At 34.3% G+C, this 16,294-nt stretch overlaps 2 protein-coding genes across 3 annotated transcripts in view; one reads left to right on the plus strand and one right to left on the minus strand.

Moving 5' to 3' along the window:
* The window catches only part of LOC148949683 (uncharacterized), a 77,953-nt gene that overhangs the window by 19,811 nt on the left and 41,848 nt on the right, over positions 1-16,294 (minus strand). The window lies entirely within an intron of this gene.
* Positions 1-16,294, plus strand: part of LOC148949684 (uncharacterized) — a 74,614-nt gene that overhangs the window by 16,803 nt on the left and 41,517 nt on the right. The window contains exon 2 of one of the 2 annotated variants that reach the window (XM_089093059.1): positions 6,014-6,276. The exons of the other annotated variant lie outside the window; for it this stretch is intronic. Coding sequence (XP_088949185.1) covers positions 6,014-6,043 — 30 coding nt within the window. The 3' untranslated portion in view covers positions 6,044-6,276. Of the gene's footprint in view, positions 1-6,013; positions 6,277-16,294 lie in introns of those variants that run through there. 2 annotated transcript variants of the gene reach the window in all.

Raw genomic sequence — 16,294 nt, forward strand, 5'->3', positions numbered from 1 at the left:
ATTGCTGTTGACATCCATGAAAAACATCAAATAAATTGACAAACACTCATAACCATCCAAGAAACATCCATCAAAGTGAGAAAAATCCTGTTTTTTCATTCTCAGTGACAAAAACCATAAATTATGTCCTGTCAGCGTTAAACTAAATTGTAGATGGCAGCACGGTGTTCTCGTCGCGCTGGTACCCACCTCTCTACTCATATAAGCTTTTTATAGAAAGCTCTGTCGTAGAAACTTCAAAAAGGGCTCATTCGATTGGAAATTCAAAGGGCTAGTGCCCTTTTCAATAGTCGAAAGTGATCGAAGGGCAACTAACCCTCCTCTCACATCCACCTTCTCCCCCAAACACATCAAAATAAAATATTGAGATGGCCATTTTGTTCAACGTAGATGAAAATTCTGAAAATTAGGTATTTGAGGATGACAACCCCCCACATCCCTCAGGGCAACGGTTGTAAGTTACGCCCTGGGGGCATATAAGGTTTTTATAGAAAACGATGTCATGGAAAGTTAAAAAAGGGCTCATTCGATTGGAAATTTAAATGGCTAGTGTCCTTTTTAATAGTCGAAAATGATTGAAAGGCAAGTAACACCCGTTCTACGCCCACCATTTCCCCAAACACATCCAATCAAAATTTGAGATAGCCATTTTGTTCAACGTTGTTGAAAGTTCCGGAAATTATATCTTTGAGCAGGACAGGCCCCCACAGTCTTCAGGGCAAGGGTTATAAGTTATGCCCTGGGGGCATATACGGTTGTTATCCAAGGAATGCTCGTATAAACTTCAGAGAGGGCTCATTTGATTGGAAATCGAAAATTCTATGTCATTTTTATAACGCCAAAAGATATCGTAGGGTAACCAGCCCCCCTCCCCCCCACGTTATTTTTCCCAAATGCATCCCATAAAAATTCTGACATAGCCAATTTGTTAAAAATAGTTAAAAGATCATATAACAAAAACTCCGGTGTCAACATAGCCCCCCAGGTCCCGAGGGCAGGCGTTGTAAATTATGACCTGGGGGCATATATGGTTCTTATGGAATGGATGCTCGTATAAACTTCAAACAGGGCTCATTTGATTGGAAATTGAAAGTTCTAGTTCACTTTTAAAGAGTCAAAAGAGTTTGGAGGGCTCATAGCTTCCCCCCCCCATCCACGCCCTTTTTCCTCAAACCCATCCGATAAGAACTTTGAGATAGCTATTTTTTTCAAATAGTTGAAAGACCATATAACGAAAACTCCAGGGTCGACACAGCCCCCAGGACCCGTGGGCAGGCGTTGTAAGTTAAGCCCTGGGGGAATATATAGTTATTATGGAAGGGATGATCGTAAAAACTTCTGAGATAGCTCATTTGATTTGAAATTGAAAGTTCTAGTTCAGCCTTTGAAAATCAAAAGAGATTAGAGGGCAACTAACCCTCCCCCTCCCCATGCTCCTTTTTCCCGAATGCATCCGATAAAAATTTTGAGATAGCCATTAAGTTAAAAATTATTCAAAATTCAGATAACAAAAACTCAGGTGTCGACACAGCCTCCCAGGACCTGGGGGCAGGCGTTGTAAGTTATGCCCTGGGGCATATATGGTTCTTATGAAAGGGATGCTTGTATAAAATTCAGAGAGGGCTCATTCAATTTGAAACTGAAAGTTCGAGTTCACTTATTAATAGTCAAAAGAGAGCCAAGGGCAACTAGCCCCCCCCCCCCGCCTTTTTTTCCAAACCCATCTGATGAAAATTTTGAGATAGATATTTTGTTGAAAAAAAGAGTTCAAAGGTCGGACAAGAAAAACTCCGGTGTCAATATAACCCCCCAGGACCCGGGGGAAGGCGTTCTAAGTTATGCCCAAAATGCATGTACGGTTCTTATGAAAGGGATGCTCGTACAAACTTCATAGAGGGCTCACTTGATTGGAAATTGAAAGCTCTAGTTCACTTTTTAAGATTCAAGAGATTTAAGAGCGACTAGCCACTCCCATACGCCTTTTTTCCCCAACCCCATGCTCTACAAATTTTGAGATAGTCAGTTAACAAAAAGTGTTAAAAAATTAGTAAGAAAAACTCCGGTGGGCCCCCCAGGGCCCAGGGGGAGGTAGGTGTTGTAAGTTTTGTCCTGGGGTTGTATATGGTTATTATGAAAGAGGTGTTCGTATAAGAGAGGGCTCATTTGATTGGAAACTGAAAGCTCTAGTTCACTTTTTAAGAGTCAAAAAATATCCGGAGGCAACTAGCTCCCCCCCAACCCTCCCCACACACCCTTTTTTCCCATATCCGATAAAACTTTTAAAAGGGCCATTTCATTGAAAATAGTTCAAATGTCAGATAAGGAAGACTCCTGTGTTGACGCTATCCCCCCCCCCTCCCCCCCGAGCCCGTAGGCAGACGTTGTAAGTAATGCTCTGGGGGTATATATGGTTTTTAAATAGCGACGAAGACCACACTGCCTTTCCATTATAAACATTAAGTAGATCAATAGGGAAAATTTTATATAAGACAGTGGAACACAACTCTAAATAAATGTTTCGACCCTATATCCAAGGGCCGTCCTCAGCAAAACATACGCAGAAAAAAAAACCATATAAAAGAAACTCACATTAAAATTCAATCATTAAAACTGAAAAAAGTTTTTTAATTTTTCAAAACAGCCCTAGTATCATAGCTTCAAGGACGTTCAACTAGGACTGGCACACCAAGAAAAGTAAAGAAAGACAATTCACTCAAATGGAATACAAAACATTTAGCGACAAGCTCTTAAAGCTAATGTTGACTTTTTGGCAGCCAGTCTAGAAAGTCTATCCTTAACAGACCTTATGCCCTAAGTTATGCGCTGGGTGTATATATGGTTGTTATGGAAGGAATGCTCATATAAACTTCATAGAGGGCTCATTTGATTGGAAATTGAAAGTTATAAGTCATTTTTCTTAAGAGTAAAAAGTGATCGGAGGGCAACTAGTCTCCCCCCAAGTCCTTTTCCACAAATATATCTGATAGATAATTTGAGGTAGCCATTGCATCAGATAAAATTTTTGAGATAGCCATTTTGCTAAAAATAGTTCAAAGGTCAGATAACAAAACTCTGATGTCGACACAACCCTCAGGGTACAGGGACAGGCGTTGTAAGTTATGCCCTGGGGGCATATAAGGTTCTTATGGAAGAACCCTATATAGAGCTCGAGAGTTCTAGTCCCCTTTTTAAGAGTCAAAGGTGATCAGAGGGTAACTGGCCTCCCCCAAGTCCTTTTCCACAAATATATCTGATAGAAAATTTGAGGTAGCCATTGCATCAGGTAAAATTTTTGAAATAGCTATTTTGTTAAAAATAGATCAACGGTCAGATAACAAAACTCTGATGTCGACAGTACCCCCGATAGAAATTTTGAGAGGGCTATTTTGTTAAAATAGTTCAAACATCAGATATTAAAACTTCAGGGTTGACACAACCCCCCAGAGCCCGATGACAGGCACTTTAAGTTATGCCCTAAGAGCATATATGGTTCTTCTAGAAGAGATGCTCGTATAAACTCAGAGGGATCATTTGTTTGGAAAGTGAATATAGTTTCACTACAAACAAGAGTTTGGATACTCCTCCCTTACTTAACTGTAAACAAAAACCAAAAGCCTACTGCATCATTGGTGCTAAACTGAAAACGAATTATATAACAAATATTTTCTTTTCCAGTTCTTGCAACATCGAAAATAAAAATAAAATTACGGTGAAATAAATTCTAGAACTGATGGATCTTTCAACAATCAATATAATTGTACATAAAATATTCAATTTGATTTTTTTTTATACTTTCCAAGACTGTTCAAAACGCATATAGTTTTCACTAAAGCGCCAATGACGCAGTAGGTTTTAGACTTTTAACAGTGAGAGAAGGAGGCGATACTCAAACTCTTGTTTGTAGTGAAACTATATTCGTCTTGAACACCTTTAGAAAGAACTAATAAATTAAACTGAATATTTAATGTATAATGATATTAATTGCTGAATGCTCTTCAGTTCAACATTTTACTATAAATGTTTTACTATAAATGTTGTTTACAGTTAGGAAAGGAGGTAGTATCGAAAAACTTGCTTGTAGTGAAACTATATTTGACTTTAACAACTTTAAAAAGAGTTAATAAATTAAACTGAATATTTGATGTATAATGTTATTAATTTCTGAAAGCTCATCAGTTAAAAATGTTACTATAATTTTAATGTTTATTTTCAATATTAAGTACAAAAGAAAGTATTTGTCATAAAATTGCTTTCAGTATAGCACCAATGACGCAGTAGGTCTTGCACTTTTAAAGTGAGAGAAGGCGGCGCTCCCAAACTCTTGTTTGTAGTGATTTTTGTTCGTTTCAAGCTTGATTTTCATATTCAATTTAAGTTTAACTCGTTTTAAGATTTATTTATTCATTTACATTAATATCTATTGTATGTTTTGCATTCATTGTTTATTTAATTTCTGTTCGTTTCAAGTCATTTACACTTCAATAGCAAAATATTTTTTTCATTTTAAGCTTGATTTTCATATTCATCTAAGCGTTACTCGCTTTAAGAGCTATTTATTCATTTATAATATTATCTGTTGTATGTTTTTTGCTGTGATTATTTATTTGATTTCAGTTCGTTTTGGGTTTATTTATTCTTTAATAGTAATTTCTGGTCGTTTTGAGTTCGAATTTTAACAGATATTGTTATCTGCTGAGCTTAAGTTTATTATGGCCTTTAATATCCTTTGAAAAACTTATTTTTTGGAAAGTTTTTTTTTAATCAATACTGTAGAAAATGTGACCCAGACTTTGCATGTCAAGATGAATACAGGCTGAATCCTGATGAGCTGTTACCACTTATCGTTTCTGATGATTGCCTATACGTAGAAGTAGAAATCTAAAAAAGGAAACAGTGTTTTGTATATACACAAATTTTATTAATAAACAAATTTACATACATTTTTCAAGCATTTCACTTTTAGGGCACTGACATTTACAATATAGAGATAGGAAAGAGTATTTTCAACTAGAAAATCGTTGAATCGAAAATATTCGCCAAAAATCTTAACAAATTCCATGTCAGTATGCCCGCGACTTCGAAAAGTAAAATATAATAGGGAATGAAAACCACAGTTTTTCGTTGCCATTGAGGTAAATTAAATATCACATGATTTAGTTTTCCAACTAAATGTAAATCTTTAGCTGTCGCATCTCAAAGAATATTAGTGAACTCAGTATCTGTTTTATATTCTTAACCCAGTGCTTGTCCCCTCATCAGCTTGATGACATTGGAGACATCACACTTATTTTTCGAAATAATTTGTGTAGTACACGATTTTCGTAGGATAAATCCTCGGCTGCACTTCCTTTATCGTTGCTAGATTTTTTAACAATGACATTTAAATAACTAAATTTCGAAGTTAAATCTATGAAATAATCCTCATTGGAATAAATTTGAAAATGAACATTTTCAGAGAGCGGTTGTTGCGGATAAAATTTGTCATAGTATCCATGTTTTAGACTGACGTCTACATTTCCCGCATTGAAGATTTAGAGATGAGGTGACTGAAGGGTGAAAATCTTTATGTGGTAGATATGCCATTTCTTAGGAAAAGACATCCTTTTTGGATCTTTTTATTTTCTTCTTTTTTGATGCTTTATACTTCCAGGCTGAGTTGAGACTGATGAGTGATAAGGCCTTTCGCACCCTTCTTAAACCTTTTCCGCGTTGTTTCAATCGCTCACCAAGGGATCGCGTGCTCAACCTGAGATTTTTCGAAACACTTTCTTGAATATCCTTCCCAGAGTCCCGATCATGTAACGTAGAGGACGCAAAATCCGCTGCAACCGTTGCTTAAACCGGAGGCGATACCCAAACTCTTGTTTGTAGTGAAACAATATTCGTCTTGAACACCTTTAGAAAGAACTAATAAAATAAACTGAATATTTGATGTATAATGATATTAATTGCTGAAAGCTCATCAGTTCAAAATTTTACTATAATTTTAATGTTTATTTTCAATATTTTTTAGCCAAGGGTAGTGCAGAGCGAAACAGCGTAGCAAAGCAATTGCCGAGACCGTAACCGGGCATTGACAAACGACTCCTGTAATAGTCCATTTCATGGCCCAACTGTCCTGGTCCAAGAGTAGCAGCTTAGCAATCAATATCAGGACATAAAAACTGAGTTCTATTAGCTATTTCACTGAATGGGTTGAAAATAATATTCACTCCTGAAGAGCGGGCGCCCCGGTGACATCATTTTCCGGTCACCACCCTGGACGCGGCACCATCTGGTCGCTGCCGTGCCCGCCCTTCAGGGGTGGTGCTTTTTTATTGTCCATGTTCAAGTGCTTATTTAATGTTCATTGTAAATATATTCGAGTGTTAATTTTTATATTTTCATTTTAAATATGTTCCACTTTTTAAAATGTTCAATTGCCATTGTAAAGATATTCAAGTGTTTATTTTCAAATTTTTGTAGTACATTTGTTAATTAAAGAAACCATTTATATTCTATTTCCTTTGAGTATTTATTCAACAGATTAAGGTTAGGTTAGTTGCATTTTGACATTTGAGGAGTATGTATTAATTTAGAACACCATTCAGATATTTTCTTTGCGGACCGTCCATGTCTGGCAAAAAAAACTTCATTAAAAACAAAAATTCAAAATCCCGATAAAATGTTTTTAGAAAATCCGAAAAATATATTGCTATAGTATATGGCAAGAATCTTATGAAAAAACAAAGAAAATTGATCCAAGCATAAAAGTCATACAAGGACTTGACATGTTTACTAGTATTGCACCAAACTCTGTGGTTGATTATTGACGACTTAGCTGAATCTATTGAAGAATGGTCACAAGATATATTAAAATTACTCACGGTCCTGTCTCATCATGAAAAAATTTCTGTAACCGTTGTGCTCCGTAATCTTTTTCATCATGGTAAATGCGTGAGTACACTTACTTTGACTTGTATTTACTATATCATCTATAGAGTTGTTCGCGATTCAAGTTCTCTTATAACTCCAAACAAACAAATCTACCCTGCCGAACCCAACTTTTTACTTTCGGCCTACAATCAACCTTCTAATTAGCTCTATGGTTAAATTTTATTGTACCTGAATCAAAACACGCCAAAGAGTTGCGTGTAGTCAGTGATATTTTCGATAATGAAATTACTGTATATCTACCCGTGAATAGTAAAAAAGGTCATTAGTCTCTATCAACGTTGAAGAAGCTACTTGAACATCGATATTTATTTTCCGTGCTAGCCAATTCAAAACCACGGCTTAGGAAAGCCATACTCAAACATGGCATTGAAAAGGAATTCATTAATCTCTTGTCAAAAGATTGTTTAAATTTAATGGAAGGTAATGTTCAACTGTCAGATGGGGTTAGACAACAGACAAAGCAACATCGGTCACTTGTACGTGCTGCAACTTGCAAAAAGAAATCAAATTGTAAAAGAAAACGTCTGGTTCAAGCGGGTGGTAATTTCTTTCAATTGTTACTGCTGATAATCGCTGGACTTGTAAACACTATTCTCTAGAGATGGCTAAACCTTATAAATTAACACCAATTGAACTTGCTCTTTCACCAAAAGAGCACTTTGAAGATAATCTTGATAAATATACTAACAATGGAACAATTGCTGATGATGAAAATTAATTTTACTTCAAAATGCCTTTCGACGCGTCAACAAACATAAGCCTTATGGTGAAAGACCAATCAAAGTAAATTTCACTGATCAAGCTTCTGAAAATAGTGAAAGTTTCGCAACTTTGAAAACACTGAAAAGAGAAGATTTATTAACAAGTGTTACAGACTTGTTGCCTCAATCCTATCGTAAGCAAAGTAAAAGACTCTTGACCTACCTCACTGAAAATGAACAAATTGATGAGAAAAAGAAGGAAATTATAATCCAGGGCAGGAGTCCATTGACAGTCATCTATATAGTTTTTCAAAGTCCTCAAATTTTCCTAAAAGTCTTATTAGTAATGAGCAAATTCTAAAGAAGTTGAAAGAAAATAGTCCATCAACAACATTAAAGCTTGAAAAGGATTATTTTAAATCTTTCTTGTAAAATACAAGTACACCTAGTAGAAACATTGATCTGATGAAAGCGCCGATTGTAGCTAGACAAAAGCGAAGACGTATTGACTCGTCTAGTTGTACGCAAAAGGGTAGCGGACGGTTCACACCACGTTTGCGTTCAAAATGGATCAAGTTTTGAATGGTTTTTATAAAATTATAGGTGAAGTGGGAAGTTTAAATTCTCCAACAACACTTGCTCAGGTTACTGGAACTAAAAAGAAGTTAGCAAAAGAGTATTTAGAAAAGGAAGCCAGTTATACTCTTCATCGATATCATAGGACTAGAGGTCGTGACTATCAAAACACTAAAGTCTTTTTCCCTCTGCAAATAGTACAAGCAGATCTTTTGACTCTAACCACGATTCAAAGGCGTCATAATAAACCTTACAAGCATATTTTACTTGCAATAAGTATTTTTAGTCGCTATGCATATGCAGTTACATTGCATTCAAAGAGAGGCATCTAAGTTGCTAAAGCCCTTGAAGCCATCTTTGAACAAGATTCGTGTAAAAAAAAATCAAACAGACCGTGGAAGTGAATTTGTTAATCCACAATTAAAAAGGGTTTTATTGAAATATAATACAATACTCTATCTTAGTCATAGTCTTACAAAGGCAGCATTGGCTGAACGTTTGATACGAACAATTCGACTTTTAATTTCAAGGTAATGTATATTGAGACTGAACGTTTGATACGAACAATTCGCTTTTAATTTCAAGGTAATGTATATTGAGAAATAAAGCTGCATTTATTCAACATTTAGATAAAATCATGTTGATTTATAATCAACATTCTCATCGATCCTTGTCCAATGCTAGCCCTATTGAAGTTCATTTTAGTGACACTAGACTTTTCCTTAAACAATATTCTAATGAAAATACGGGAAGAAAAAATTTAATGTTAGTGATATCGTTCGAATCAATCGTACAAGAAATATTTTTGAAAGGGCAAATTACTTGTGGAGCACTGAACTTTGTAAAGTATCAAAACTCCTAGACACTTAACCTATAACGTATCGTCTTCGTGATATGAAACATGAAGAGATTCTTGGCAGTTTTAATGACTATGAATTGCAAAAAGTTGGAAATAGTGGAACCTATCAAATTGAAGAGGTATTAAAGAGTCGTACTCGCAAGGTTAAGCGACAGTTGCTTGTTCGCTGGCTAGGACACAATTCTTATTTTGATTCGTAGATACCCGCTGAAGACATTCATAATGTCTGATGGTTTCTAAGTGCCATTCATGTTTAATGTTTCCGATACTCTTTATGAATATTTGAATAAAACGAGGAATTTCTGGACAAAACTCTCCCCTGCCTTTAAATTTGAGGGGAAGCATGAAGTTGATCTTGTAGATTATATTCTTAAAAATACATATGATATCCTAAGAAATGATCGGACGTATCATATAAAAATTAGACCATATGATTTGGCCAATCGTTAACGATCAACATGTAACTGAAAAGATCAATTCATATGAATACCCCTTTGTCACATTATCATATAAGGAGTATGGGAGTATGAATGATTTGTCCTGCTATCAACAAAAATATTTCATATCGTGAAAATGTTGCCTTTCAATTCAGTCTAACTTACGCATAACACACACATTACTATTCTTTTGTAAGGAAAGATCTTTTCGCTGTGGCCTTGAAGATTACTAGATGATTTGCATTTCGTACTACAACTAGTATTATATTCCATACGCAGGGAGCAAATTTTCTTATTGCAAAATAGACGTAAGTCGTATTTTATTAAAACGAGGAAAACATAAATAAACCTTAAAACGTGAAAATGAATAATAAAACCAGTAAAACTTAAATTAAATATTCAAGTCAAGATTTATTTATTCATTTATGTTAGTATATGTCTTATGTTAGTTTGCTATGATTGTAGTAGAGGGGAGGGGGGTTTGAATACAGAAGGGACAAGACCAGACGTCTTATTTCTACTAATTTAAGGCGAACGAGATCAAAGCCAATTAGAGGGCTAGAATACTGCCAGTACAAGATTACACGCCTCTTTCTAGACCAATCAGTGAGTTAGATTACTGCCGGGAGTGAAGCAACTAATATCAGGAAGGAAACAGAGTGAGACCTTGTGGCTTGACCTAGCTTTACTTCCCCACTGCGTTCTGTATAATACACAAGTACCATTTAAGCAGTGTTGTCAATATAAAATATGCTTTAGCATTCTAGTACACTAAGAAGTTGATACTAATAAAGATATAGATTCCAAGAAAAGAATTTTAATAAATAAATTCAGAACAATCCTAGGAAAACCTTAGAAATCAACTACTGACACGATTATGGGTATGAACCATCAAGGATCGTAAGCAACAATGACCCTAACCATCAAGGACCCAACCTCCAAGGGACCCTTCTCCCCTACCACCAAGGGATCCCCTCCATCCAATTTTTTATTGAGGACATCCCTCAATTTTTAATATAGAGGCTCCATTAAGATTTATAAATGTGTAAGAAAAAAGTTATCAGAACGTCATATCAGACCTCATCTTTCGGGGCTTAGACAAGCGAATGCTTTGAACATTTAATTCTGACACTTTTATGCTTAGCATTATGAAATATATCATTTAGAATGATATCTTTTAAAAGTCCAACATGGCCTAAAATGTTTCCTCATTATGACTTTTCTATTTACTAACCTTAGGCACTTCAGCTATTCATGCAAACATCCAGCAATAAAAATAATACTAAAAAGAAATTACCACCACTATAAAAATTAAAACACTTCGAAACATCTATTTTCAAAGCACATTTTCTGATCGACTAATTTAAAAGCGGATAAACAGTTTGAAAGTCGTTTACGAAACGTTGAATTGTTCTTTGTCCCTAAGTAATGTGCGAACTTCAGAAGAGTTCAGAAGGACATTTTTTCAAAATTAGCTGGTGAAAATATTAAATAACATAGGCGACTTATGAAAACTTCATAAGGTCACTTCATCTGGGTTAAAAATGGATGTTTAGTGTTTATGCAAAGCATATTCTAAGGAGGCATCTGCCAAAGGAATTTGTTTTGATGGAAAAGAGAACTTTCGACCTTTTTCAAGAGTTTGGATTTCCTTAGATTCAAGAGCTCTAGAGAATTTTGTTTTTGTCCTTAATAAAGACCCTCCCACACAAATAGGATAATTTGATTGCGAGGGCAACACTTTGATTTTTGTCATGCGTTTTCGCTTTGTCGATGATTTTAGTTGAATACAAACTTTCTAGTAACAATTCATAGTAAGATTCGGGGTTGAGTTGGAGTAAAATTCTGCCATACCGACTTATTGTTTACTGTTAAAGCACCAAGGATAGTGAAAATAAAATCTGTTGTTCGAATGGTTTAATGTGATGTTTGAATTGAGTATGCTAATGGGTTATTGAATTGGCTTTTAGCAATCCTTGGAAAAGTAACATTGTCTTTTAGGTTACCCCCTCACTCTAAATTTTTCTCAAAATGACATGAAATATGCTTGCGGCTTATCAATCGTACGCTATGCTTCCTTATAGACACGACGCGGTTTTCCATGTGGTACTCTATGGCCGATTATCGACACCACACGACCGTACCATTTGAGAACTAAAGTTACATCAAGCAAAAACATAGCAGATAATAACATGGATCAAAGTATAGAGTTAGAAATATCTTTTTATTATGAGTGTGCTATTTGTAATAGCGGCTATCATGACTTCAGCAATTCGTATGAGAATAATGCAGCAAATTTAGAAATCATGGAAAATGAAATAGAAGAGGACAATCTAAGTGAAATGAGAAGAAGAATCTCTGATGAAACGATGAGAAAAAGGGTAGGCTCATCAGTTTCTGCAGTGGAAGAGAGTGAATATTATCACAAAAAAACAAAACAGACAATGGACATCCTCTCCATTACAAGGAAGATCATGAGCACAAGGAAGCTCTCACAAAAGGAGGTTCGATATAGCAGAAAAGAAAGATATAAAGAAGAGACAAAGACAAGGTGGATATCTCTACAGAGGGCACTATCAAGAGATAACACGATGAATTATTTTATGATGCAGACTCAGAATGTCTAAAGTTGTTCAACAATGTTAATAATGTATAATAATGTATGAAACATATTTTTATATTACTATTCTACATGTCACTACTTCATTAAAAATACACTATACATTAATTTGTTATACTTCCACTATTTTTAGAGTACGCTAACACCACAAACGCTTAGAATATCTATTAAAATGTTGGAGATCTATGATATTAACAAACATTTAATATTTTACAAGCTAAGTTACGTAACAATTTCCATGTTTCATTTGCTTGTAATAGACACCGATAGTTTTATGACTACTCCCCGCAATAAATTCTATGGATGTTATGACCCCTCCACACAATGAATACAGATGGTTTTAGGACTCCTCCCCTATTCATAAGTCTTTCAAACCTTGAGTAAAGATATAAAAGTTTGGTGAAGTACTTCTCTGCTCCCTTATCCATTAATAGCTTCCAGAATGATAGGACTATAGAACACAGAGCTTATTGGTTTGAAAAAATCATCTTGTGGTGTTATATTTGAATGTGCATTTTTATTATTGTCTATGGAACTCGAATAAATTGACTGTTGTCATTGGATAGTGACCTATAATATGTTTGAGTATGATAAAAGCTTATGGGGTACAACATTACGCAGTATGAACAGACTGAGATTCTACGATAGAGTGATTACACCACATAATAAAAGTGGTCAAGAACTGAGAAATGTTCAGGAAGAAGTCAGTGAAATTTGCAGCTTTTTCGGGGTTGAAGCACTATACGTAAAGGGTAACGTACCTACAGAAAAAGTTTTAATTCGAAACTGTGACCCTAGGATTCCACTTTCCAATTTAGAAGAATTAAGTGTCCTAAATTTGAAGGGGCTTCATCGTCCTAAAGAGGAGGTCAGGTTCTTCGCGCAGTGGTTACCTAGGGGCATACCTGATCGTGATAAACGCATAAGACACTGTAAAAAGTATTCTATATCATGGGATCTTCGTTTGTGGCTGTGTAGTAGTTAGCTTTAAGTATTATTATTATATAAATGTGTGTTTTTCAAGAAATAGTTTTTAATATGTTTAAGACATAAATATCTTTAAGCTTAACAGGTCTTTATTCTATAGAATAGTTCTATTCATTCAAGGAATTATGAAAAATTGTAAGTAACTAACAAACTCTTTCCTTAATTTGCCTCTTGGATATACAATACAGAAATTTCATTCAAGAAATTATGAAAGATTGTAAGTAAGTAACAAACGCTTTCTTGAATTCAACTCATGGACACACAATAGAGACATTTCATTTGAGAAATTATGAAAAAATTGTAAGTAAGTATCCAACTCTTTCTTGAATTCACCTCTTGGATACGCAATACAGAAATTTCATTCGATAAATTATGAAAAATTGTAAGTAAGTAACAAACTCTTTCTTGAATTCGCCTCTTGGACACACAATACAGACATTTCATCCGAGAAATTATGAAAAAATTGTAAGTAAGTAAAAAACTCTTTCTTGTATTCATCTCTTGTATGCACAAAACGGAAATATCATTCATGAAATTATGAAAAAAATTGTAAGTAAGTAACAAACTCTTTCTTGAATTCACCACTTGGATACACAATATCGAAATTTCATTTTTTTATGAATCTTAAAATGACATGAAATATGTTTGCGGCTGTACCAATCGTACTATATGCTTGCTCATAGACACGACGCGGCTTTCCCAGTGGTACTCTATTGCAAGTTATCGACACTACCTAGTTTATTACATGTTTATAGGTCATGAATCATTGTACAGTCAAAGGATAAACACATAAGTCGTATCTTTAAAAAAGTGAAGATGAAGTATTTTAAGAAAGTGTGTTCACACGATAGTGTTATTGCAGCATTGATTGCTGACAGGGACAAATATTTGAACTTCGAAACAAGTACAAGTGGTAGCACTATTGAAAATGTATGCGTGAATTGTCATGACAGTGAGAAATTAAATTTCTTTTGAGTACCAAAAAAATTCAACTCTTATGATGGCGGATATGCGAGAGTGAGATCTCCAGAGATGATTGCACTCAAAGAGAATGCCAACATAAAAATAATGTTTGATTAAGAGGGGTATCTTATTGCTAGTGTCTGTGGTAACCCAGTGTCACACCCCATCGTCAGCTTTTGCGTATTAGCATTCAACGGAAGATCAAAAGAAGACAGGCATACTCTTCTACTAATATCATAAGCCATATCTTATCTACGTGCAGGAACTGTCAACTGTGTAAAAATAATGTGGTAATAGACAGTGAAATTACTGGCAAAATAAAACGGGCATTGGCAGAAAACTTTACTTAGGAATATAAAGATGAATCGATGAAAAACAAAGTGCCAACAAACTTTATTACTACTATTATTGATCATATAGTCAATGAAACTAATAATAGCAAAAACGAATGTATATTGAACATTTAGGTGACACCCATGTAAAAATACTGTATGACAGGAAATGGAATAATGATTATTCTACTGATTACTATCTAAGAGAAGACAATAGCTCCAGCATCAAGAGAGAAGATGATGAAGTATTTTATGGAACAGATCCAAAATGTCCAAAGTTGTTTATTGACATTAATAGTGTATAATAATTTATGCAACATATTTTTATGTTAATATTCTACATGTCATTATTTCAAAAAAAATATTTGATGCATTATTTTGACATATTCACATTATTTTTAGGGTATGCTAGAACGTTTTTTGTTTAGAATATCTTTTAAAAAAATGGAGATGTAAGAAAAGGAATTTTCATAAATATAGATACTACTACTACTACTAACAGGCTCATAGCGGATATATTAGAAAATGAGATAGGTTAAAAGAACTTTTACCAAAGTCTGAGAGAGAGATGAGCTGAATATTTAACTCGGAAAATATCCACCGACAAGCAAACACCCCGTCCAGACGAACAGACAAAGAGATTTTTCAGTTTTCAGAAACAAGAACATCCACGTTTAAAATACATCTGCTTCTATTAATAGTTTTTGGTTTTTAATAAATCCATAACTAACGATTTCTTAAATTTGCCTCTTGAATACAAAATACAGACATTTCATCCAAGAAATTATGAAAAAATTGCAAGTAACAAACTTTTTCTTGAATTCACCTCTTGAATACACAATACCGAAATTTCGTCAAAGAAATCATGAAAACATTGCAATTAACTAACAAACTTAGTCCTGAATTTGCCTATTGAATATACAATACAAAAATTTAATTCAAGAAGTTAGAAAAAAATTGTAAGTTGGTAACGAACTCTTTCTTGAATTCACCTCATGGATACGCAATATAGAAATTTCATTCAAAAATTATGAAAAAATTGTAAGTAAGTACCAAACTCTTTCTTGAATTTGCCTCTTGGATACACAATACAGACATTTCATTCAAGAAATTATGAAAAATTGTAAGTAAATAACAAACTCTTTCTTGAATTCACCTCTTGGATTCACAATACAGAAATTTGATTCAAGAAATTATGAAAAAATTGTAAGTAATTAAAAAACTCTTTCTTGAATTCGTCTCTTAAATACACAATACAGAAATTTGATTCAAGAAAATATGAAACATTGTAAGTACGTGCGGCTACGTACGCACGTAGCCTAGTTTAAATTAACCCTATAAGGTCAAAGAATCTCCATGAAAATTATACTTTATGATTCAGCATGTTGGAGAAGAAATTTCTGTATTGTGTATCCAAGAGGCGAATTCAAGAAAGAGTTTGTTACTTATAATTTTCAGAGTTTGTTACTTACTTAAAATTTTTTCATAATTTCTTGAATGAAATTTCTGTATTGTATATCCAAGAGGTGATTTCAAGAAAGAGTTAGTTACTTACTTACAATTTTTCCAGAATTTCTTGATTGAAATTTCTGTATTGTGTATCCAAGAGGTGAATTCAAGAAACTGTTGGTTACTTACTTACAATTATTTCGTTATTTCTTGAATGAAATTTCTGTATTGTGTATCCAAGAGGTCAATTCAAGAAGGAGTTTGCTACTTACTTACAATTTTTTTCATAATTTCCTGGATGAAATTTCTATGTTATGTGACCAAGAGGCGAATTCAAGAAAGAGTTTGTTACTTATTTACAATTTGTCATAATTTCATGAATTAAGTTTCTGTATTGCGTATCCATGAGGTGAATTCCAGAAAGAGTGTGTTAC

The sequence above is a fragment of the Artemia sp. Qi Xiang Cuo genome, chromosome 8 (genome assembly GCF_049724085.1).
Source record: "Artemia sp. Qi Xiang Cuo chromosome 8, ASM4972408v1, whole genome shotgun sequence".
NCBI classification, from domain to species: domain Eukaryota; kingdom Metazoa; phylum Arthropoda; class Branchiopoda; order Anostraca; family Artemiidae; genus Artemia; species Artemia sp. Qi Xiang Cuo.